The sequence below is a fragment of the Rhinoderma darwinii genome, chromosome 2 (assembly GCF_050947455.1).
Source record: "Rhinoderma darwinii isolate aRhiDar2 chromosome 2, aRhiDar2.hap1, whole genome shotgun sequence".
Classification (NCBI taxonomy): Eukaryota; Metazoa; Chordata; class Amphibia; order Anura; family Rhinodermatidae; genus Rhinoderma; species Rhinoderma darwinii.
The window spans coordinates 95,967,311-95,993,279 of NC_134688.1; the positions used below are offsets into that span (position 1 = coordinate 95,967,311).

Below are 25,969 nucleotides of genomic sequence, written 5' to 3' on the forward strand. Positions count from 1 at the left end.
CATAATCCTGTATATAGTCCTTCAACAGCACCTCAAACATTTTCCCTACAATGGATGTTAAGCTTACTGGCCTATAATTACCCAGGGAAGACCTAGAGCCCTTTTTGAAAATAGGCACCACATTTGCCCTGCACCAGTCCCTTGGCACTATACCAGTCACAAGAGAATCTCTAAATATAAAGAGGGGGAGAGAAATTACTAAACTGGTCGATAAATTTTATTTTTATTTAGAAAAAACACCAAGATTTAGAGAAAATTAGCAAAAATTTGCATTTTTCTAAATTTAAATGTATCTACTTGTAAAACAGATAGTAATACCACACAAAATACTTACTAGTTTACATTTCCCATATGTCTACTTTATGTTTGCATCATTTTTTGGACATTCTTTTATTTTTCTAGGACGTTACAAGGCTTAGAACTTTAGCAGCAATTTCTCATATTTTCAAAAAATTTCAAAAGCCTATTTTTTCAGGGACCAGTTCAGTTCTGAAGTGGCTTTGAGGGCCTTATATATTAGAAAGTCCCCATAAATCACCCCATTTTAAAAACTGCACCCCTCAAAGTATTCAAAACAGCATTCAGAAAGTGTTTTAACCCTTTAGGTGTTTCACAGGAATTAAAGCAAAGTAGAGGTGGAATTTACAAATTTCATTTATTTTATTTTTTTATTCATTTGTAATACATTTTTTCTGTACCACAGAAGGTTTTACCCAAGAAATGCAACTCAATATTTATTGCCCAGATTCTGCAGTTTTTAGAAATATCCCACATGTGGCCCTAGTGCGGTAATGGACTGAAACACAGGCCTCAGAAGCAAAGGAGCACCTAGAGGATTTTGGGGCCTCCTTTTTTTAGAATATATTTTAGGTACCATGTTAGGTTTGAATAGGTCTTGTCAGTGGCGTAGCTATAGGGGTCGCAGCGGTCACAGTTGCGACTGGGCCCGTAAGCCAGGGGGGCCCGTAGGCCCCCCTCGCCACACTAACGCTGACTGCAGGGCCTGGCAGCCTATCTGGCAAATGCCAGATGCCGGTGTATGTAGTGTGCTGCTGCTGCTGCCCGTCCACCTCTTTATCCCCAGCGGCGGGCCCTGCTCTGCAGTGTGACACATTTCCCCTCCCTGAGCAGCGCACAGCCCACTTGCTGGAAGCTATACTACGCAGCCTGCTGCAGTCCAGCCAATTAGTGTGGGTCATACTGATTGGCTGGGCTGCACTAGGCTGTGTACTACAGCGGCCAGCATGTAAACTGTGCACTGCATAGGGGGGAATTGTCATGGTTATAGCAGCAGGAGGTGCCTCATGAGTCGTCGACTGACCTTTTCCACTTCCACTCCCCCTCCCCCATCATATTACATCTTGTACCTGCTCTGCATAAGTGCCACCCGCCCACATTCATCCTCGGGGGACAGAGTGCCGGCTACATCATGGCTCACAGAGCTGAGCAGAGACATAGTCAGACTCAAAGGTAAGAGCCAGGCAGCACTGCAGCAGCTTATAAGAAAAAAGTGTGTCCCCAGTACTTTGCAAAGAAACTACTGTCTGTTATGCCCTTCCCCTGCATGGGGAACTATAACTCTAATCCGATCATGTGTGATACTGTCTGCTGGGCCTTATATCTAATCCAATTATGTGTGATACTGTCTGCTCAGCCACTGTATCTAATCCTATCATGTGTGATACTGTCTGCTGAGCCAATGTATCTAATCCTAGCCATAGTTGATAGCGTCGTAGTGCTATAGATATGCTATCTCCTATACAAACATTTTTTTTTGGGGGGACACATATGTATTGGGCTATTTCCCCAGACATTTTAAGCCCTTAGTGACGCCCCGGCTGCTAGTGCTGCAGTGTTGGGTCACTTAAGTGACCCAGCGATGCAGCTGAAAGCTGCGGACCGTCGGCCATGAGAAGTTTGCGGGGGGGGGCCCAATAAGAACTTTTGCATCGGGGCCCATGAGCCTTTAGCTACGCCCCTGGGTCTTGTGGTACCAAAACAGTAAAAAAACACCCAAAAGTGACCCCATTTTGGAAACTACACCCCTCAAGGAATTTATCTATGGGTATAGTTAGCATTTTGTTACAGTTTTTTTTGCTAAATTTATTTGAATTAGTATGGGAAGATGAAAATCTACTTTTTTTTCTGAAAAAACATAGAAATTTTTACAAGGAATAAAGTAGAAAAAACACCCCAACATATGTAAAGCAATTTCTTCCGATTATAGCAATACCCATATGTGGTAATAAACTGCTGTTTGGACCCACAGCAGGGCTCAGAAGGGAAGGAGCGCCATTTGGATTTTGGATTTCTGATTTTGCTCGAATAGTTTTCAGTGCCGTGTCGCGTTTACAATGCACTGGAGGTACCAAAATAGTGGAAACCCCCCAAAAGTGACCCCATTTTGGAAACTACACCCCTCAAGGAATTTTTTTAGGGGTAAAGTTAGCATTTTGACCAAACAGTTGTTTTGCTGAATTCATTGGAATTAGTCTGTAAAGGTAAAAATCTACTTTTTTGCTGAAAAAACGTAGACATTTTTAATTTTTACAAGGAATAAAGGAGAAAAAGCACCCCAACATTTGTAAAACAATTTCTCCCGATTACGTAAATACGCCATATGTGGTAATAAAGTGCTGTTTTGACCCACAGCGGGGCTTAGAAGGCAAGGAGCGCTATTTGGCTTTTGGAGCTCAAATTTAGCTGGAATAGTTTTTGGGTGTCATGTCAAATTTGCAAAGCCCCAGAGATACCAAAACAGTGGACGCCCCCCAAAAGTAACCCCATTTGGGAAACTACACCACTTAAGGAATCTATCTAGGGGTATAGTGAGCATTTAGACCCCACACGTCTTTTGCAGAATTTATTAGAATTAGGCTGTGAAAATTAATATCAACATTATTTCCACTAAAATGTAGAATTTTTTCAATTTCACGAAGGATAAAGGAGAAAAAGCACCCCAATATTTGTAAAGCAATTTCTCGCGAGTACGGATATACCCCACATGTGGTCATAAATGCTTTTTCATTAGAAAGTAATTAACCCTTTCCGGACTGATCCATGTTTTTGCTTTTTCTTTTTAATTTTTCCCTCCCCGCTTTCCGAGAGCCATAACGGGACGAGCTGTAGTTTTTATTGGTACCATTTTTTGGTACATACAACTTTTTTAGCACTTTTTATTAAATTTTTTGGTAGAGCCAAGGTGACCAAAAAAACTGCGGATTTGCCATTTTAAATTCTTTATTTTTCACGGCGTTCACCAATTTTATGTATTTTTTTTTTATTTTTTTATATTACTTTAGAGAAAAAATGTGAAAAGGTTGTTTTTTTGGACTTTAAATATTTTAATTTAATTTTTTCCACTAATAATAACTATTTACTTTTGTTTTTACAAATTTTATTAATCCCCATAGGAGACTTGAACCAGCGATCGTTAGATCACTGGTAGAATACACTGCAATACTAATGTATTGCAGTATATTGTCATTTTTACAGGCTCCTGTAACAGCGAGATCGCTGTTTCTGTCCGTTAGTCCCGGGTGTCAGCTGTAATACACAGCTGACACCCGCAGCGTATGGCACGGACTCAGTGAGTGAGACGCTCCATACATCACCCCCCACACCACGACATGCTATTAAGTCATGGTGTGCGAAAGGTTTCATGCGCAGCGAATGGTGCAAAGTGAAAATTACAGTTTTCAACTGATGTGCCATTTTAGTGCACTATATGTTGTGCCCAGTTTGTTCCACAAATACCACAAATAAAATATTAACAGGGTTCTCCCGGGTATGGCGATGCCATATCGGTAGACATAAACGGCTCTTTGGGCACCCTGTAGGGCTCCATTTGGCTTTTGGAGCACAGATTTAGCTTGGTAGTAGCTCTGGCGTTTTGCTGGTATTTCAGTTTATAATGTGGGGGTACATGTAGGCTGGGCAGAGTACATCAGGGGCATAATAGGAGGGTATAATAATGGGGTAAATAAATAATAATCCGCAGATATGTAGCAGGTGTCGCACTGATAAATGGCGCCCGATCTTATCCGCTTTTGGAACACTGCACATTTTGCATCGCTATATTCTGGGAGCCAGAACTTTTTTATTTTCTCACCACCGGAGCCGTGTGAGGGCTTATTCTTTGCGGGACAATCTGTAGTTTTCATTGGTACCATTTTGGGGTACATGCCATTTTTTTTGATCACTTTTTATTCCATTTTTCGTCAAGCAAGGTGACCAAAAACCATCAATTTTGACAATGTTTTTTATTTATTTTTTACGGCTTTCACCTATGGCTATAAATGACCATTATACTTTATTCTGCGGGTCGATATGATTACGGCGATACCATATGTATATAGTTATTTTTACATTTTGCACTGTTTGTGCAATAAAATAACTTATTTATAAAATAAACTATTTTTTGTGTCACCATATTCTGAGAGCCATAACTTTTTTATTTTTCAGTCAAAAAAGCTGTGTAAGTGCTTGTTTTTTGCGGGACGGGATGTAGTTTGTGTTGGTACCATTTTGGCGTACATGCGACTTTTTGATCACTTTTTATTGTATATTTTGGGAGGGGTGGTGACCAAAAAATAGTGATTCTGGCTTTATTTTTCGTTTATTTTATTTACGGGAAAAATAATATTAGAGTTTTATAGATGGGGTTGTTACGAAAGTGGTGATACCAAATATGTGTACTTTTTTGTTTACGTGTTCATTTTTTTCCCTATAATAATAGACTTATTATAGGAGAAAAAGCAGTTCTTGTTTATGTCACTTATAACTTTTATTTTTACACTTTTTTTTAAATATTTTTATTCTTTTTTTTACTTTCTTTACTTGTCCCACTAGGGGACACTTAGACTTGCAGGTCTGATCGCTGCTGGAACACATTACACTACCTGCGTAGTGTAATGCATTCCAACTGTCATTGTGACGTGACAGTTACACTGACAGGAAGCCTACGACGACCACCCTCCGTCTGGTCCTCATAGGCTTCTGTACATGGCAGCCCGGAAGCCATTGTCTGGCGTCTGGTTGCCATGGGTACCATCGCCAGCCCCCGTGATTTCACGTGGGGGCTGCTGATCTCCGCTAAAATCCTTAGATGCGGCGATCGGAATCGACCGCCGCATCGAAGGGGTTAACTGCCGAAATCCGCGGAAATGGGCCACTGATCGGCAACAGGGAATGCAGGGCAGACACCCTGCACAGTTAACCACCGCTGCGGTGTAGCACCGCGCGGCGGTTAACTGTCAAAGCACAGACGTAACTGCACGTCGAGGTGCGCAAAGTTACTGCTCACCTCAACGTGCATTAACGTCAAGGTGCGGGAAGGGGTTAACTTAGCTTGCACCATATCTACATTTAGCCAATTTAGTATATCAACTGATATATTAACAGCACTGGCACCGGCTACATCAGCTGCTGTTTCTTCTGTTGTATATACAGAGCTAAATAACCCATTTAGTAACTCTGCCTTCTCTTGATCCCCTGTCACCAACTCCCCAATACCACTATTTAGGGGTCCTACATGTTCAGACCTTGGCTTTTTTGCATTTATATACTTGAAAAATTTGTTATACTATCATTGGCCACCTGCCTTTCATTTTGTATTTTTGCTGATTTTATTACTTTTTTAAGATTTTATTAAAGAGGCTCTGTCACCAGATTTTGCAACCCCTATCTGCTATTGCAGCAGATAGGCGCTGCAATGTAGATTACAGTAACGTTTTTATTTTTAAAAAACGAGCATTTTTGGCCAAGTTATGACCATTTTTGTAGTTATGCAAATGAGGCTTGCAAAAGTCCAAGTGGGTGTGTTTAAAAGTAAAAGTCCAAGTGGGCGTGTATTATGTGCGTACATCGGGGCGTTTTTAATACTTTTACTAGCTGGGCGCTCTGAAGAGAAGTAACATCCTCTTCTCTTCAGAACGCCCAGCTTCTGACAGTGCAGATCTGTGACGTCACTCACAGGTCCTGCATCGTGACGGCCACATCGGCACCAGAGGCTACAGCTGATTCTGCAGCAGCATCAGCGTTTGCAGGTAAGATCGACTTACCTGCAAACGCTGATGCTGCTGCAAAATACACATAATACACGCCCACTTGGACTTTTACTTTTAAACACACCCACTTGGACTTTTGCAAGCCTCATTTGCATAACTACAAAAATGGTCATAACTTGGCCAAAAATGCTCGTTTTTTAAAAATAAAAACATTACTGTAATCTACATTGCAGCGCCTATCTGCTGCAATAGCAGATAGGGGTTGCAAAATCTGGTGACAGAGCCTCTTTAAGCTTTTTATAATTTACAAAGGCTACAGCTGTACCCTCAGATTTGTATTTTTCAAATGCCCTTTTTTTTGTCATATATTGCCCTTTTTACAGAAGGTGTAAGCCATGTGGGGTTTCATTTTAGTCATTTATACTTGTTACCTACAGGAATAAATTTTGCACTATAATTACCCAAAGTAGATTTTAAAATCTCCCATTTATCATTTGTACCATTATTTGACATTAGTTGTTCCCAGTCTATATCCTGAATTGCAGCCCTCATCCTGGGGAAATTGGCCTTCTTAAAATTAAGTGTTTTTCCCCTCCCAGCCTGCGTTTGTTTTTTACAGTATAGGTAAAATGTAACTATATTGTGATCACTGTTACCAAGGTTTTCACGAACATTGACATTCCCAACAAGCTCTGCATTATTAGAAATGACCAGATCCAGCAGAGCTTCACCTCTAGTCGGGTCTTCCACAAACTGGGCCATAAAATTTTCCTGCAACAGGTTGAAGAAATCTCTCCCCTTTGCAGTTGAAGCCGAACCATGACACCAATTAATATCCCGGTAATTAAAATCTCCCATTATCACTACAGTCCCAGCCTGTGCAGCCCGCTCCATCTGTTTATATTGCTGAACTTCCATCTCCTCAGTTATATTGGGGGGGTCTATAGATTACACTAAAAGTAATTTTTTTCAGTGTTTACTTCCCTTTGTAATTCCACCCACAAGGTTTCAATCTCCTCACAATCTTCACCCTTTAATGTCTCTTTCACACTCGCCTTCATATCACTTCTCACATACAGACAAACACCACCACCTTTCCTATTTGTCCTGTCTTTCTGAAACAGTGTAAAACCCTGTAGATTTAGGCCATGTTCAGACGTGGCAGAATTTTTCCGCTGCAAATGTTGGTGCAGATTTGAGGCAATTACGCAACGAATCTGCACCAACGTTTGCATATTCATACGTTGCGGATATCACAGCGGACTTGCCACAGATTTCAGTTTTCCGCAGTGAAATTCCACTTCTACTCTGCATTGTAATGAGCATGCTGCGGAGGGAAATTTATGCACCGCAGCCTAATTTCCGCACAGTTATTTTCCGCAATGTCTGAACTAAGTTTCCTAAAAATGTATAGAAACAAATGTAAAAAACGGCTGATGCAGAATTCCACTGTGAACTGTCCACAGCGGATTTCAACGGCAATTCTGCCACGTCTGAATGTGCCCTTACAGCCCGGTCATGAGAAGAGTCTAGCCATGTTCCAGCAACACCAACTATAGCAATATGTTCCTCCAGTACCAAGGCCTCTAGCTCCCCCATTTTGCTTGCTAGACTTCTGCCATTTGTGAACATTCACTTTAACTTGCCTTTCAATTTTTTATTTTCAGTATCAGAAATGTGCTTATTTGACATTATTTGGGCATTTTTGTTTTCACTGCTGTTTTGTAACAAAAGGATCTCCTTATCCTGTTGTCTAGTCCTCTCCCCACAGTCTCCCCTCCCCCCACCAATATAGTCTGACCCCTCTCTAACATAACTACCACTTTATTTTCTACATTGACCTCCCTCCTCAGCCCTAGTTTAAATATTCTGCATGTGTCACACTTGCATGTGAATGAATTGCAATCAGTTTTTTTTTTCCTACTTAGGTTCTACAAAAGTTGGGAAGAACAATAGAAACCAAGGATGAGCTGTTTGAGCAGTTTGCTAATGATTTTAACAACCAGCAGGTAAATCCACAAAATCCCAGAAATTAGTAGACTTGACTACAAGAAATAAATCCCCAGGAAGTCCCTTCAAGACACAATTTAATCCATTATAGAAGATGCAGCAGGCATATGTTGTATAAATCCATGGTTAAAATACATTAAAGTGAAAATAAACAATGGTCGAAATTCTAGTGACTAGTGCAACGAAAAACGCGAGTTGCCTATAATGACATAAGTGCTTGCTATGTGCAAATACTTTACTTTCCCTTTGTGTTAGATTTAATCCAAATGATTCTTTGTATTTCTAAATGTATCTAGAGCCAGGGCCGCCATCAGGGGGGTATTACTGGTACTCCCGTCAGGGGCCCGGCCACATGGATGAAGAAAAGGGGCCCGCCGGGTTGCCGTCGCCCCCCCCCCCCGGACTGTTGCCCCCCCCTCGCAACGCTCACGGGCCCCCCCTCGCAACGCCCGCGGCACCCCCCTAGCGACCCCCCCTAGCGACACCCCCTAGCTACACTCCCCTAGCAACACAGGCGGCAGCCCCTGCATACCTGTTGTAGCTTCACTGGACGGGGAAGATGCAGCATGTGCTGAAGCTCCGTGTGGAGATCCCGCCCCCCAGCTCCTCTACTCTGCCGAACGGACCTGCAGGCTGGTGAGTATGTTCCCCCTATCCTTCCTGCTTCCCATCCCCCTGACCCCATTTGTAGATTGTATAAAGTTGGTTAAAAAAATTTTGGGTATTTTTTCGTTTTCCTAGCGTTTTTTTGCCGCGATTTTCGTAATCGCGGCAAAAATGGTGCAGTTTTGCCGCGATTATATAAAAATCGCGGCAAAACCGCGTGATTTGTGCCGCAATTACGAAAATTGCATAAAAAAAAGATACAAAACATGAAAAGTGCTGTTAGGCTATATTCTCACAGTGCGGTCAAATCACGTTTTTGCAAAAATTGTGGCAAAAAAATGGGATTTCACCGCACTGTGTAACTAGACTAAGGCCTTATTCAGACGGCCGCGTTCGGTCCGTGACATACGGAGCGCGTATCGGCCGTATTTCCCAGGCTGACCACAATTCATAGCTCCTAGCATCATAGTTATCAGTGTTGCTGGGAGTCCCTGCCTCTCCGCGGGAATACTGTCCCATACGGTAATGATGCTTTCAGTACGGGACCGGGGACAGTATTCCCACGGGAAGGGAGGGACTATGATCATAGATAACTGTGATGCTAGAAACCCGACTCCCTAAACTGTGGTCGGTCCGGGAAATATGGCCGATACACAGTCCGTATATCACAGACCGAACATGGACGTCTGAAAAAGGCCACTTACTTGCCTCCTATTTTTGGTGCGGATTGCGCACTGAAAATTCACTACAAATTACAATAGAAGGCCTTATTCACACGAACGTGTTATACGTCCGTGATACTTATTACGTCGCACAGAGTTATGTTAGTGCATTGGGGCCGTTCAGACTGTCAGTGAATTTCACGCAACGTGTGTGCACTGTGTAAAACTCACGACATGTCCTATACTTGCCCGTGTTTCGCGCAGCACACACCCATTGAAGTCATTGGGTGCGTGCAAATCGTGCACGGCACACGGAAGCACTTCCGGGTGACACGCGTGATTCGCGCTACAGCTGGTAAAGAAGTGAAGGGAAACATAAAAGCCCCCCCTTCTTTACTGTGTTGTAACATCAAAACAGAGTGTCATAATGATGCCGGCTGCGCGAAATTCACGCAGCCACGCATCATATGCTGACGCCACACTAAACTTTTGCTCGGGCAAAATGCAGCGTTTTTTGCGCGTGCAAAGCGGACACGTTCGTGTGAATAAAGCCTAAGGCGATATTCAGACCAACGTGTGTGAAATCAGACGTGAAGAACGGCCGATTTGCAGCCGTGCAGGACCCGTTTTCACAGACTTGAGTCTATTGAGGGATCCGTGAAAACGCACAAAAATAGGACATGTCCTATTTTTTACAGGCCCTTCACACGGTCCGTTAGAACAACGACCATGTGAATAACCCCATAGAAATACCTGCAGCCGTGTGACGGCCATTAAAAAAAATGTCCTTCACACGGACGATTAACACGTTAGTCTGAATAAGCCCTAACTCATGTGAATGGGGTTTGTCAGAACGTCATGCACGTGCAGTATTTCACCCCATAAATAATTTTTTTTCAGCTTCCCAGTACATTATGCGGTTCAATAAATGGTGCCATGTAAAACTACAACTTGTACCGCAAAAAACAAGCCCTCAAGTAAAAAAAATTATAGCTTTTGGAAGGTGGAGAGGAAAAAACAAAAGTTAAAATCCAAAAAATGGCGGAGGGAGGGAAGGGGTTAAATAAGCTGCATGCCTATTCGCCCTTATTCACACGACAGGGTTTCCCGGCCGGGTGACGGCCGTTCATAAATCAGCCGTCACCCGGCTGCAGTAGGAACAATAGACCCCTAAAGGGCTATTCACACGACCAATTTTTTGACGGGCCGGGAAAAACGGCCATCAAAAAATGGGACATGCCCTATTTTCGGCCGTTTACCCGGCCGCCCGGCTCCCATAGAAGTCTATGGGGCCGGGTAATACACGGCCATCACCGGAATGTGTCCCGAGTGATGGCCGTGTCTACCGTCGCTCGCTCTCTCCTCCTCACAGCGCAGAGTGCATGTGAGGAGGAGGAGTGTATCTCATTCAGAAGAAGCGCTCTATGCTGGAGGTAACACTGTGGGGGTACTGTGGTAGCGACGTCCCTGCTCTGCTATGTGCAGGGGTACTGTGTGGCAGGGCTGGGGTGTACAGCAGGTGGAAGGGGGCGCTGCTCTGGCTCCCTTCCCAAATCGCCCTGGCCCGGCGAATCAGCCTCCTTTCCGCCCTGGCGCTTCTTCAGGCATCGCTACAGCTATAGCAGCCATAGCGGCTGCTAGCAGCGACACCTACCATGGCCGATGGCGCCGCTAGCAGCTGCTGCGGCTGCTACTGCTGTAGCTTCGTCTCTGCTCTGCTATGTGCTAGCCCCACTTTAGCTCCCTGAAGGAGCGGAATCCCTGTGTGTTCGGGGATTCCGCTACTGAACAGAGCGCTTGATGTCTCTGTCCATATCTGGGCAGTGACATGAGGGGAAACTCCTGAAGCGGAATCCCCGAACACTCTGTGACCGGGGAGTCCACACCAGGAGAAGCCAGTAACGTTCAGTGTCCATAAATGGACAGGGGCTTTTCCTGAAGTGGAATCACCGGCCACATGGGGATTCCCCTTCAGGAGTTGCCCCTGATGTCACTGTCCAGATATGCTCGGCCCGGAACGGATGAAAAACGAATGCAAACCGGCTGGGAAAAACGGCGGGACACTGTCGTGTGAATAAGGCCTTAGGGTATGTTCACACAATTAGCAAAAACAGTCTGAAAATACAGAGATATTCAAGGGAAAACAGCTCCTGATTTTCAGAAGTTTTTTAAGCGAACTCGTGTTTGCTCATCCACTTCTCTTCGTTACCACCCAGCTTCTGGCAGTGCACAGACACGCAGCGTGTCCTCGCGAGATCACGCTGTGACGTCACTCACTTCCTCCCACAGGAACTTCATCGCGTCGGATGAGCGAGGACACGCTGTGTGTCTGTGCACTGCCAGAAGCTGGGTGGTAACGAAGAGAAGTGGATGATGCTGATTCGTCAGAATCATACACTCCCATTCACAACGCCCAGCTAGTAAAAGAAGTAAAAACGCCCCGATGTAACGAACATAATACACGCCCACTTGGACATAACTTTAAACACGCCCAGTTGTACTTAAGAAAGGCTCATTTGCATAAATATAAAAAAATGCTCATAACTTGGCCAAAAATGCTTGTTTTTGAAAAAAAACCAACCTTACTGTTATCTACATTGCAGCGCCGATCTGCTGCAATAGGAGATAGGCATTTCAGAATCTGGTGACAGAGCCTCTTTAAGGCCCCTTCACATCGTATTGTTGCCCTAAGTTTATCGTGTAGTCAGGAAATCTCCTACCTTACAGTATAAACAACGTAGACGATAATTCACAGGGCTCCATTATGTCCTTTTAGCCTCCGTCGGGCTGGTGGACGTCGGTTTACCTTCTTTTTGAAGGATGAAATGGCGTAGTAAACTTTGTTATTCCGGAGTCCCCAGGCAGCATCACAAGTGCTCTACCCGTGGACTTTGTCCCTGGGAGCTCCTGACATCACTGTCCATATATGTAAAGTGACATCAGGGGATTCTCCAGGGCCGGAATCCCTGGCCAGAATGTTGCCGACGCTCCGGCCGTGTACTCAGGCTTTGTGCAGCTTCGGACGTCACTTTATGTATATGGACATCAGGAGCAGCGCCATAGTCCCTGGGCAGAGCACTAGTAGAAGGCTCCAGCCCTGTTCATGGACAGTGACTTCAGTAGTTTCCCCTGGGCCATTCCCCAGGCGACGTATCCCACTGTATGCCATACAGTCGGATACGTTTTAGCTAAATAGATCAAAATCCGGAGCATGAACCGGTCACTGCCGGCTTCATGATTTCCTTCACAGTAATTGACATCAGCACCAAAATAATTTAATGCGAATAACGTACAAACGTGAGCGCCACACTTTCCGTTGCCCACCCCCGGTAATGGAGGGGGGGGGGGCCAGACACCATGGCTGTATGGGGCCCAGAAATTCCTGATGGCGGCCCTGTCTAGAGCTATCCAAATGTATTTTTGGGGTGATATGTAAATCATTAGATTATAGTTCATTTAAGAAGAGATGATTTTTTGACAATCAGTAAATAATATGTATTTTAATTCTGTTTTTTAATTTTGAAAATCATTTCTCTAATTTCTCATTGCACCAACAATAACTTTTATTTCAGAATGAAGGAAACAGGTTGTATAAGGATTTAAAGGCGGGTTTCAGTGCTGTAAAAGGTAAGATAATTCGTCCAGAATATCTGTAAACAGAAACAATATTATTAACGCCGTACATATTGCACTAAGCCAGGTTCACACAGGGCAGTTTTGTGCAGATTTTTTATATATATTTTTTAGCGAAAGTTAGGAGTGGATACTAAGGGGATGAAAAGTATAAGAGCTCATAAATATGGCTGAAGTATTGCGCTGTATAAGTTCTGCAGCCATAATATACCACTCCAAGTAGCCAAAGTGGCAATAGTGTACCTCCATAGACATATAGACTTTCCGATGAATTCATTTTACAGTTTTATACAGAGAGGTACAATACAGCAGAACACGTAGTACGGAGCTGTAGGGACTGTGTGATGCCGTACAGGCTCCATGGATGTGACTGACTTCAAGAGATGCTCAGTTTACAATTTGCAATATTAGGCTGGGTTCACACGACCTATTTTCAGACGTAATGGAGGCGTTACACTGTTCTTGCACAGGGGCCCTTTGCTGTCTCTGTCCCACACTGGCGTGGAGTGTGTTACAAGTTACATTAGTGGAGAACTGGTAGTCTGTATGGCTTTACTCCACTTGTACTTTTAGATAGGCAGCCATGTTCCTCTCTCAGTCGCAGGTCCCGAGTTCTTGGCCACTATGATATTTTTCACGTTAATATTTGTATGACTTGATAACATTTGATACAAATTGTAGAGAACATGACCTGTACATGTAATAACCTTCTTATTTTTAGCAATGCATGAAAGCTCTAAGAGATTATCGGAAACACTGCAAGTCATCTACAGACCAGACTGGGAGGGATATGGTGGCCTGAAAGCAATTGTAGAGGTAAATATGTAGGTGGATTATAAAACTATACATTCCCTGAGAGGATGTCTGTTTGTATAATTCCATTATTTTATGTGATTCGTTCCATCATTAATCCCACAAGAGATTTCAAATTATAGGAAGTCCATATCAATTCCCATATAGGGGTACTTGTATAAATGTACTGTATATAAATGCAATAAATATATGTGTGAATAGCGCCAAAAATGTTCACATTTTTTTCCACGATATGAAGGCCTCATACACATATAGAGCTATTTTCATACAATCTGTACAGAAGCACATGGAGACCCTGCAGCCGCATACTATTCCATGTGCCGCTGTACAGTGCCTCCATGACAATATATTAAGGAGATATTTTCCCCTAGAAGTTAAGCGTCTAATGCAATAGAGCATGCCACACTTTTCTTTCAGAGTTTGAAGGAAAAGAAAAGAATCATAAAGAATCTGACAGAAAAATCAATGTGTAACTCCCATGAAATCATAGGCATACAGTAGTAAAGTAGAGCCCTATAGACTTCTATGGGTGCCAACTTGGATCTATTAGAATTCTGTGCGGAAATTCCGCAGCATTTGCAGAGGCAGAAAGTGGATGAGACTTTAAAAATCTCATGCCGACGCAGCGGAAAAAAACGCAGTGAAAACATTCATAAAATGACCTCCGGTATGGAATTTGTATCCGCAGCATGTAAATTTAGTCTGCATTTTCGTTGCTTTTCTGTTGCGGGTTTTCCCCATTGAATTCAATGGGGATGCAAAACCCGCAACAGATCGGCAAGTGCTGCGACAGAGAGTCTGACACCAAAATCGCAACTCAGAAAAAAAAAGTTACACTTACCCAGAACTCCCTGCTTCTTCCTCCAGTCCGGCCTCCTGGGATGACGTTTCATCCCATGTGACCGCTGTAGCCAATCACAGGTTGCAGCGGTCACATGGGCTGCAGCATCATCCGGGAAGGCTGGACCAGACGTCAAAGGAGGGAAGCTTCACTATGACACCGGTTGCGGTAAGTATAACAGTTTTTTTGTTTGTTTTTCTTTCTATTTTGCTTTCCACAGCGGTAATTCCAGATGAAAGACTGCATCACAATGTGGTGTGTTTTTTTTGATGCAATATGCTGCGGGTTCCAGGTCGGATATGCAGTGTAAATTTTACACAGGGTATCCGACACGTGGGAACATGGCCTAAGGTTGGTTTAACATGCGGTAAATTTTGTTGCAGATATCCATAAACCTGCTGCAGAATCAACCCTAGTCAGGTGAATGGAACTGATATTCAGTCGCATAGATTTCTGCAACAATATCTGCCGTGTGTGATTACATCCAAATATGTCTGTGTGTATGAGACCGTACCACGTGTGAACAGGGTGGGACCCCATTCTTAGCATTTTGCCAACCGCAGTTTTGTGATCACAGTAGCCAGATGTTGATTGTGTGGATGGTAACTTACTTTTAACACACAATGGTATTGACTGTAAAAATACATGTATCATAATAGAAAAACAATAACGAAAATAATGGATAAACAATGTTTCATCATGGTATATAGCTGAGTAGTCAGCACTTTACAGTTATATTATATCAGAGGATATAAGGTAGTCACAGTAAAATGTAACAATGGTGTGCAGAATTGGCATGGTGTAATGAGCAGTAGGTGAGGGTAGAAGGGAATGTATGTAGTGGTCTATTTTATTCTAAGTTGTATTCATTATTAATTAGAGTAACACGTTATTTTTCACTTGTGTAAAACATTTTTCTTTACTTGTAAACTGAGCTTTTTTGTGTTTTGTTTTTAGAACAATGACCTCCTGTGGAGTGATTATGAGGAGAAATTAGCTGACCAGGCCGTCCATATCATGGAGAATTACATGTCTCAGTTCTCGGAAATGAAGGTGATTTGAGGCAACAACATTTTAGTTTCTACACTGGTAAAATGTACTTTCATCCTAAATACCAATAAAATAATTCCTCACATACAAAAAGTATGTCAACTTCATACAGTGAAAGACTAATAAGTAACATAAAAATCATACAACTTACATAAACATATAGCGATATCCAACAAAATATATAAACGTAGTCCTGTTCTATTAAAAATGTTCTTCTGTTATTCTCAACAGTCCAGATGGGTGTACTTATATAAGAGTAAATGTTAGATCTCATGCACAAAAACGTATTACGGCACCATATATGTAGATTTTTAAGTTCTATACATTTATACTTATAGACTTCTATCAGGCCCTAGTGTACCTCCTTATGCCTCAAATTTTATATGGAGATTTTGTTGTTGTTGGATTCAATATGAATCTGGCCCAAAAAAAAATTATAATTGTTGCATGCTCTGTTGCATACCATATTATGTAAAAATTATATTGCTTCTGAAGCCACCATATGTCCATATGAGTCGTTATGGGTTCCAACTACGGAGCTGCAAGGACTCCATGTGCCTCGGTACAGCCTTCTTTACATGCTTTGTGCGTCTGTAGAATGACCTTGCTACTTAATAAAGAACTTTGATTACAGCAGCCTCTGCACTAATTCAAACAGTGAGTAGGAGTGTAGTAACACGTGAGAGGGGAGGAGTAGAAAGTGTAATGTAAACTAGGAGACTTGTAGAAACAGTGACTGGTGACTGAGCTGCAGCTCCACTGTATCGGTAACATGGTAGGCAATAATAATAACTTCCTCTTAGTGAATTAGGAAGAAAGAGAGGTCTGTAGCATTAACGTCTGTGTTTTGAAGGGAAAGGCTTTACAAAGGTACTGTACATTAGAAGTTTTTTTCACAGGAGGTACACTTTACTGATTATACTTTACCCATATAAAAATTGGACATGAAAAGGCAGGACAATATCCAGTTTTAAACTGATTTAGCATGAGTTTTAACAGGACTAAGCAATGGCCAGCAGCAATGGTCTGATAGATTTAACATTATATCGTGCTAACCTTACAGGAAAGAATAGCTAAGCGGGGGAGAAAATTGGTGGATTATGACAGTGCGAGACACCACCTGGAGGCACTTCAAAATGCTAAGAAGAAAGATGAGGCAAAAATTGTAAAGGTAAGAGGAACCCTGATCATTCACTATGGATCACATCCTACAGCTATAACCATTTGGTCTAAAAATTATATGTGGGGGAGGTTCATCTGCCGTGTCTCTGGTGACATACAAACATGAACCCTACCATAAAAGTCTGCGAAGACCCCAGCCTCCATCCGTTCCCCTCAGATCCAGGATACAGTGCAATTCCATTCTCCATCTGCAGGGACTACCAATGCAGGGAACCCCACTCACGGCCACTCATCCCCGGCGCCCAGCATACAGTGCACTCTTGCTATTTGTCAGTCCCATCACTTTGCCGGACCACTGGCACCATTTCAACTTTTAACAGCTCACCCGCTTCCACCTCCCCTCTTTGACTGAACCGAACTCCTCAACAGGATCGGCAGCTTTGCATACAATATGACCTCATGCGCACAACTGTAGCTGTGTGCACGGTCCGTGAGTAGGCACGGACGGCCGCGGAGTGTCATCCGCGGCAGTGCGCAATTCACGAACCGTGCACACATTGATTTCAATGAGCCCGGACTGCAAATGCGGCCTGTAAACTCACTTGTCCTATTTTTTTGCAGTCCGAGCTCCCGGTCAATGCACGGACCGTGGAAACCACAATCTTGTGCATGGGCCCATAGAAATGAATGGGTCCACAATTCATCCACATTTTTGCAGATGGATTGTGGATGCAAAAACATGTTCATGTGCATGAGGTCTATCTCTTAATGTTGCGCCTCACACTCTGTTTACAGCTGACACGCTTCTGTATCTTCCCTCAGCAGCCTGTTTTCTTTACTAGGCTGCCCCACTGGCCTCTGTCCTAATGGGATTTACTCAAATGCTGGTACTGCAGCTCTTCTCATTAGTCCTTTCACACAGACAGCTCTCTTTCTTGGCTCTATATCTGCTGTAGCCCACAGTGTTTCTCACTGCACGGTCTACAACCTCTCTGCAGCTGGCAAACTTTCCCTCTTCATCTGACTCAGTGAGTTTGGGACTGTATAAAGCAGCCTCCACCACTTTCCTCAGTAAGCAGACTACTATCTCTATTCTCCCAGGAGCAGCAGGATCTCCTACCAGACCATGTGGTTTCTACCACACTGATCTCCTCTGCCTGTTGCCAGCCCTTTATATGGCTGATGAAATAGGGCCAACTAGTGGAAGCAACTCACAATGCCAGACAACCATAACACACGTACAGTGCAAAACCGTCTAGCAATAATATATATATATATGAATACTTAACAGTGCAGTCGGCAATACAGTTCTGCAGCACTGCAAATCCACAGTGCTGACCGTCATCATCTGTCTTTTTTTATAGTGGCAGAGACCTGGAAGAAAATCACATATTAAACAGTAACAAACATATGTAGTACACACAGTTATGTTTAACCCCTTCCCACACCTTGGCGTACATGCACGTCCAGGTGAGCAGTATCTTTGCGCACCTTGGCGTGCAGTTACGTCTGCGCATTAACAGTTAACGCCCGAGTGGCGCTACACTGCAGCGGCGGTTAATGGTGCAGGGTGTCTGCCCTGCTCTCCCCGTTGCCGATAAGCGGCTCTATAAGGCTCTGTTCACATTTGCATTGGGGTCCCGTTCTGACGTTCCGTCGGAGCTTTCCGCCAGATCGGGACACTGAGCAGACACAAACTGACATGGGCAGAAACCAGAGGTTTCCGTTTCCATCACCATTGATTTCAATGGTGAAGGAGCCGATGGCCGTGGTTTCTGTTTGTCTCTTTTGTGAACCAGATTCGTCGTTTTGCCAGAAGCAATAGCGTAGCCGACTTTCCGTCGGTGTCACTTTGTGTCTGCTCAGGGTCCCGTTCTGACGGAACCCTCCGACGCAATGACAGAACGGGACGGGACCCCAACGCAAATGTGAACAGAGCCTAATATTCATTTTCCCGCATGGCAATGGTGAAGGAGCCGATGGCCGTGGTTTCTGTTTGTCTCTTTTGTGAACTGGATTCGTCGTTTTGCCAGAAGCAATAGCGTAGTGGACTTTCCGTCGGTGTCAGATTGTGTCTGCTCAGGGTCCCGTTCTGACGGAAACCTCTGACGGAATGACAGAACGGGACGGGACCCCAACGCAGATGTGAACAGAGCCTAATATTCATTTTCCCGCATGGCAAACACCAAAAAAAAATTAAGTAAAAAACAATTCCAGAATCACTATTTTTTTGGTCATAACCCCTTGCAAAATATAGAATAAAAAGTGATCAAAAAGTCGCATGTTCCTAAAATAGTACCAATAAAAACTACAACCCGTCCTGCAAAAAACAAGCCCATACACAACCTATTTTACTAAAACACAAAAAAGTTATGGCTCTCAGAATATGGTAACACCAAAAATTTATTATTTTATAAAAAAAAGTGATTTTATTGTGCAAACACTGCAAAACATAAAAAAAAACTGTATACATATGGTGTCACCGTAATCGTATCAATCCACAGAATATAGTAAAATTGTAATTTATAGCGCACGGTGAACGCCGCAAATAAAAAAAAAAGAATAAAAAACATTGTCAGAATTGATGGTTTTTGGTCACCTTGCTTGCCAAAAAATTTAATAAAAAGTGATCATAAAGTCACATGTACCCTAAAATGGTACCAATGAAAACTACAGATTGACCCGCAAGAAATAAGCCCTCACACAGCTCCGTTGGAGAAAAAATAGAAAAGTTCTGGCTCTCAGAATATGGCGATGCAAAATTTGCAGAGTGTTGCAAAAGCGGATAAGGTTTAGCACCCATTATCAGTGTGACACTGGCCACATATCTATGAATTATTATTTATTTACCTCATTATTATACCCTCTTATTACACCCTGATATACTCCGCGCAGCTTACATATGCCCCCACATTAATAAAAGGAAATACCTGCAAAACCCCAAACAGAACAACTACCAAGCAAAATCTGCGCTCCAAAAGCCAAATGACACTCCATATATTCTGAGCCCTACAGTGTGCCCAAACAGCAGTTTACATCCACAGATATGGCATCGCCATACCCGGGAGAACCCGATTAGCATTTTATGAGGTATTTGTCTTCAGTGGCACAAACTGGGCACAAAATATTGTGCACTAAAATGGCATATCAGTAGAAAATTTAAATTTTCACGCTGCACCATCCACTGCGCATTAAACCCTTCGTGCACCACGACTTAATAGAATGTCGTGGTGCAGGGGGTGATGTATGGAGCGGGCTCATGCGCTGAGCCCGCGCCATAAGCTGCGGGTGTCAGCTGTGTATTATAGCTGACATGGACAAAAAAAAAAGTAAATAAAGTTATTATTAGTGAAAAAATTTAAATAAATATTTAAAGTCCAGAAAAAAAAACTTTTCCCATTTTTTCACCAAAGTAATGTAAAAAATAAAAAGTTACACAAAATTGGTATTGCTGCATCCGTAAAAGTTTGAACTATAACAATATACCATTATTTAAGTCGCACGGTGAACACCGTAAAAAATAAAGAATATAAAACGCCAAAATCGCTGTTTTACCTTAGCTCTAAAAAAAAAAGTAATAAAAAGTGCTCAAAAAGTTGTGTGTACTAAACAATGGTACCAATAAAAACGACAGCTCATCGTGCAAAAAATAAGTCCCCACACCTCTTAATCGACCAAAAATAAAAAAAAAAGTTATGCTTCTCGGAGGCATGGTGAAACAAAACAATTTTTTTTAACAAATAGTTTTTACTTTGTAAAAGTAGAAAAATATAAAAAAATCTATATAAATTTGGTATCACCGTAATCGTATTGAGTCGCAGGAAAAAACAATTCAGTTGCCAATTCCACTGCATGGTGAAAGCCATAAAAACGAAACCCAAAAAAACTATGGATGAATAGCAGTTTTTTCCAATTTCAGCCTGCAAAGAATTTTATTTTCAGTTTCCCAGTATATTAAATGGTACTTTAAATGGTGTCAATAGAAACTACAATTCCTCCCGTAAGACATAAGCCCTCACACCACTCTCTTGATGGAAAAATAAAAAAGTTATTGCTCTTGGAAAGCAGGGAGGGAAAAACAAAAAAGAAAATGAAAAAAAATGAATCAGTCCAGAAAGCGTTAATTGATTTCTAATAAAAAACATTTATAACCACATGTGGGGTATTGCCGTACTCGGGAGAAATTGCTTTACAAATGTTGGGGTGCTTTTTCTCCTTTATACTTTGTGAATAGGAAAAAATTCAACATCTTAGTGGAAATAATGTTGATATTAATTTCCGCAGCCTAATTCTAATAAATCCTGCAAAAGACCTGAGGGGTCTAAATGCTCACTATACCCCTAGATAGATTCCTTAAGGGGTGTAGTTTCTCAAATGGGGTCACTTTTGGGCTGTTTCCACTGTTTTGGTCTCTCAGGGGCTTTGCAAATGCGACATGACACCCAAAAACCATTTCAGCTAAATTTCTCTCAAAGCTAAATAGCGCTCCTTCCCTTCTAAACCCCGCTGTGGGCCCAAACAGCAGTTTATTACCACATATGGCATATTACCGTAATCGGGAGATATTGCTTTACAAATGTTAGGGTGCTTTTTCTCTTTTATTCCTTGTAAAAATTAAAAATGTCTACGTTTTTTTCAGAAAAAAAGTAGATTTTCATGTTCACAAACTAATTCCAATGAATTCAGCAAAAAAACTGTGGGGTCAAAATGCTAACTATACCACTAGAAAAATTCCTTGTGGTGCGTAGTTTCCAAAATGGGATGACTTTTGGGTGTTTTCACTGTTTTGGCCCCAGAAGACCTCTTCAAACCTGACATAGTGCCTAAAATATATTCTAAAAAAAAAGGAGGCCCCAAAATCCGCTGGGTGCTTCTTTGCTTCTGAGGCCAGTGCTTCAGTCCATTACCACACTAGGACCACATATGGGATATTTCTAAAAACTGCAGAATCTGGGCAAAAAAATATTCAGTTGCATTTGTCATGTAAAACCTTCTGTGTTAAAATTTATTGCAAATTAATTTTGGCAAAAAAAATTAAATTTGTAAATTTCACCTCCACTTTGCTTTAATTCCTGTGAAAAAGATTAAAACACTTTCTGAATGCTGTTTTGAATACTCTGAGGGATGCAGTTTTCAAAATGGGGTGATTTATGGGGCCTTCTAATATATAAGGCCTGAAAGCCACTTCAGAATTGAACTGGTCCCTGAAAAAAAAGCCTTTTGACATTTTCTTGGAAATGTGAGAAATTTCTGCAAAAGTTTTAAGCCTTTTAACGTCGTAGAAAAATGAAAAGGACGTTCAAAAAAATGATACAAACATAAAGTAAACATATGGGATATGTGAAATAGTAACTATTTTGTATAGTATTACTATCAGTTTTACAAGCAGATACATTTAAATTGAGAAAAATGCACATTTTTGCAAATTTTCTCAAAATTTTGGTGTTTTTTACAAATAAATATTGAATTTATCTTCCAAATTGTTTCACTAATATAAAATACAATATGTCATGAGAAAACAATCTCAGAATCACTTAGACATTAAAAAGCATTACTAAGTTATTACCACATAAAGTGACACCTATCAGATTTGAAAAAATCGGCTTCGTCCTAAAGGCCAAAACAGGCTCAGTCCTGAAGGGGTTAAAGGTGGGCTCCGGCACTAATACCTTCTTTTGATGCGGTCAGTTGAAAAAAAAACTGTGCCTTTTCGAAATACACATTATTTTGAATGCATTTATGTAGAATATTTACTAAATTTTACATGTTATTCACCTTTTTAAATCTAATTTTTTTGTGTTATATCCCCATGGGGGTTAAGGAAATAGCTCATTGATCCTGTAGTAACCAGGAATTGATGACAAGATGCTGTGAGACAGTAGTGATTATTTAATGGGCACAGGAATGGGTGGTAGAATCTCCATTTCGTATATTCTCCTGTAATGAACCGTGCAGGATATAATGTAACTCTAGTGGCTTATACGTCATTAAAATTTTCTAGTAGTAAATCAATATTTTTCTTAGGCAGAAGAAGAGTTTAATAAGGCACAGATGATATTTGAAGATTTGAACAAAGAATTACGAGAAGAACTGCCAGTTCTCTACAACAGGTACGAAAGGGCAGAGCTCACCGATGATTATTTTACAGTTCATACATTAAAGGAATTTTTCAAGACAAAATTAAAATTTACTAACGGCAGGGAATGTGATAAAATAACAAAAGAAACATTACTCACCTGATATACTCCCCGCCGATTCAGCACTGTCGCTCTGGTGGTCCCGGTGATCTTTATTAATAAGACTAGGATAATACACAAAGATAAAAAAACAAAAACATTTGTGTGAATTAGGACTTACATAGTGTGGCGCCACCTAGCGTTCAAAGGGTATAGCAATGTGCGTGCCCACCTCAGTGCTGGTGGACACCCATGCTCAATCTCTCTCCCCACAGCTAGGTCTCTGCATAGGGATTCTCTGTGCACTGCATAGCAGCCAATAGAAAAAACCTTCTGCCCTGCTCAAAGAGGCTCTGTCACCACATTATAAGTGACCTATCTCCTACATAAGGAGATGGGCGCTATAATGTAGGTGACAGCAGTGCTTTTTATTTAGAAAAACTATCTATTTTTACCACTTTATGAGCGATTTTTAGCTTTATGCTAATTCGTTTCTTAATGCCCAAGTGGGCGTGCTTTTACTTTAGACCAAGTGGGCGTTGTACAGAGGAGTGTATGACGCTGACCAATCAGTGTCATACACTTCTCTCCATTCATTTACACTGCACTAGCGATATAGCTATATCGCTATGTGCAGCCACATAAACACACTATAACATTACTGCAGTGTCCTGACAATGAATATACATTACCACCAGCCAGGACGTCATGTGTATTCAGAATCCTGACACTTCTGAATCTTTTCTGTGAGATTTCCAGCAAGGCAAACGTAATCTAGCGAGATTACTATGTGAACTGTCATTTAAAACGAGATTACGTTTGCCTTGCTGGAAATCTCACAGAAAAGATTCAGAAGTGTCAGGATTCTGAATACACATGACGTCCTGGCTGGAGGTAATGTATATTCATTATCAGGACACTGCAGTAATGTTAGGGTATGTGTACACGATAACTGCAATTACGTCTAAAATTACAGAGCTGTTTTCAGGAGAAAACAGCTCCTGAATTTCAGACGTAATTGCATGTACTCACGTTTTGCGGGGCATCTTTTACGGCCGTAATTTGGTGCTGTTCTTCATTGGCGTCAATGAAAAACGGCTCCAGTTACGTCCCAAGAAGTGTCCTGCACTTCTTTTGACGAGGCTGTAATTTTACGCGCCGTCTTTTGACAGCGACGCGTAAAATGACAGGTCGTCGGCACAGTACATCGTAAAGCCCATTGAAAGTAATGGGCAGATGTTTGCCGACGTATTGGAGCCGTTTTTTCAGACGTAATTCGAGGCCTAAAATGCCTCCATTACGTCTGAAAATAGGTCGTGTGATCACAGCCTTAGTGTTTGTGTATGTGGCTGCACATAGCGATATAACTATATCGCTAGTGAAGTGTAAATGAATGGAGAGAAGTGTATGACGCTGATTGACATTAAGAAACTAATTAGCATAAAGCTAAAAATCGCTCATAAAGTGGTAAAAATAGAACGTTTTTCTAAATAAAAAGCACTGCTGTCACCTACATTACAGCGCCCATCTCCTTATGTAGGAGATAAGGCACTTATAATGTGGTGATAGAACCTCTTTAACAGGAAAGGATCAGAGCTTCTGTGGTAGCATGGCAGTGTAGCTGAAGAGACTACTTGTGTTCAGCATGTCAGGAAAGGAGCAGAGCTTCTGAAGTAGCATTGCAATATAGCTGAGGATACTTCTTCTCAGCTTGTTAGGGTTGTAAGGGTATGTGTACACGATAGCAGGCATTTACGTCTGAAAAGACAGACTGTTTTCAGGAGAAAACAGCTGCCTCGTTTCAGACGTAAATGCTCCTCCTCGCATTTTGCGAGGCTTCTCTGACAGCCGTAAATTTTGAGCTGTGCTTCATTGAGTTCAATGAAGAACGGCTTTAAATTACGTCTGAAAGAAGTGTCCTGCACTTCTTTTGCCGAGGCTGTATTTTTACGCGTCGTCGTTTGACAGCTGTCAAACGACGACGCGTAAATGACAGGTTGTCTGCACAGTACGTCGGCAAACCCATTCAAATGAATGGGCAGATGTTTGCCGATGTATTGTAGCCCTATTTTCAGACATAAAACGAGGCATAAAACGCCTCGTTTACGTCTGAAAATAGGTCGTGTGAACCCAGCCTGAGGGTATGTTCACACGCTAGCTGGCTTTTACGGCTGAAATGACAGCCTGTTTTCAGAAGAAAACAGCTGTGTCGTTTCAGCCGTAAATGCTCCTCCTCGTAATATACGAGGTGTCTGTGACGCTCGTATATCTTGAGCTGCTCTTCATTGAGTTCAATGAAGAACGGCTCAAATTACGTTGCAAAGAAGTGCCCTGCACTTCTTTGCCGAGGCAGTCAATTTACGCGTCGTCGTTTGACAGCTGTCAAACGACGACGCGTAAATTACAGGTCGTCTGCACAGTACGTCGGCAAACCCATTCAAATGAATGGGCAGATGTTTGCCGACGTATTGTAGCCCTATTTTCAGACGTAAAACGAGGCATAATACGCCTCGTTTACGTCTGAAAATAGGTCGTGTGAACCCAGCCTAAAGCTCTGTATCCTGACAGCAGATATGAACCCTGGACACTAAGTCTTTGTTGTTTTATTTCATTACATTTGCATTGATTTCTAAGAGAGTGCATACTGGGGATGTCACGCTGTATATATCTTCACTACTCTGGATCCCATGTTACCTATCTGCAGAGAAAGTAAGAAGGGACAATATTGTCAGCTGCCAGAGGGCAAAGGAAACTGATTATGCTCAGAGCCCGCCCCGAGAATAGCAGATTAGCCGCAGCACCAAGGGGGACACAGGGAAGATAAAAAAAGATATGAAATTATTTTTAAATGGTAGAAACACTGCCAATTACTTCAGAAGCTGTCTGTCACCGCTTTTGATCCCCCCTAACCACTAATACTGCTAGATAGGTCAAGCATAAAAATAAAATCAATCCCGCCTGGAAACAATCCCAAACTCCTCTGCTCTTAAGTGACGGCACTAGCCGCCTCCTGTCTCATAACATGCTGTCCGCTAGAACCGTCACTTA

General features: G+C 42.1%; 1 protein-coding gene across 1 annotated transcript in view; it reads left to right on the forward strand.

Moving 5' to 3' along the window:
• The window catches only part of BIN2 (bridging integrator 2), a 77,733-nt gene that overhangs the window by 22,425 nt on the left and 29,339 nt on the right, over positions 1 to 25,969 (forward strand). The window contains exons 2-7 of the mRNA XM_075850142.1: positions 7,937 to 8,017; positions 12,859 to 12,913; positions 13,641 to 13,735; positions 15,531 to 15,626; positions 16,687 to 16,794; positions 22,770 to 22,855. Coding sequence (XP_075706257.1) covers positions 7,937 to 8,017; positions 12,859 to 12,913; positions 13,641 to 13,735; positions 15,531 to 15,626; positions 16,687 to 16,794; positions 22,770 to 22,855 — 521 coding nt within the window. The remainder of the gene's footprint in view (positions 1 to 7,936; positions 8,018 to 12,858; positions 12,914 to 13,640; positions 13,736 to 15,530; positions 15,627 to 16,686; positions 16,795 to 22,769; positions 22,856 to 25,969) is intronic.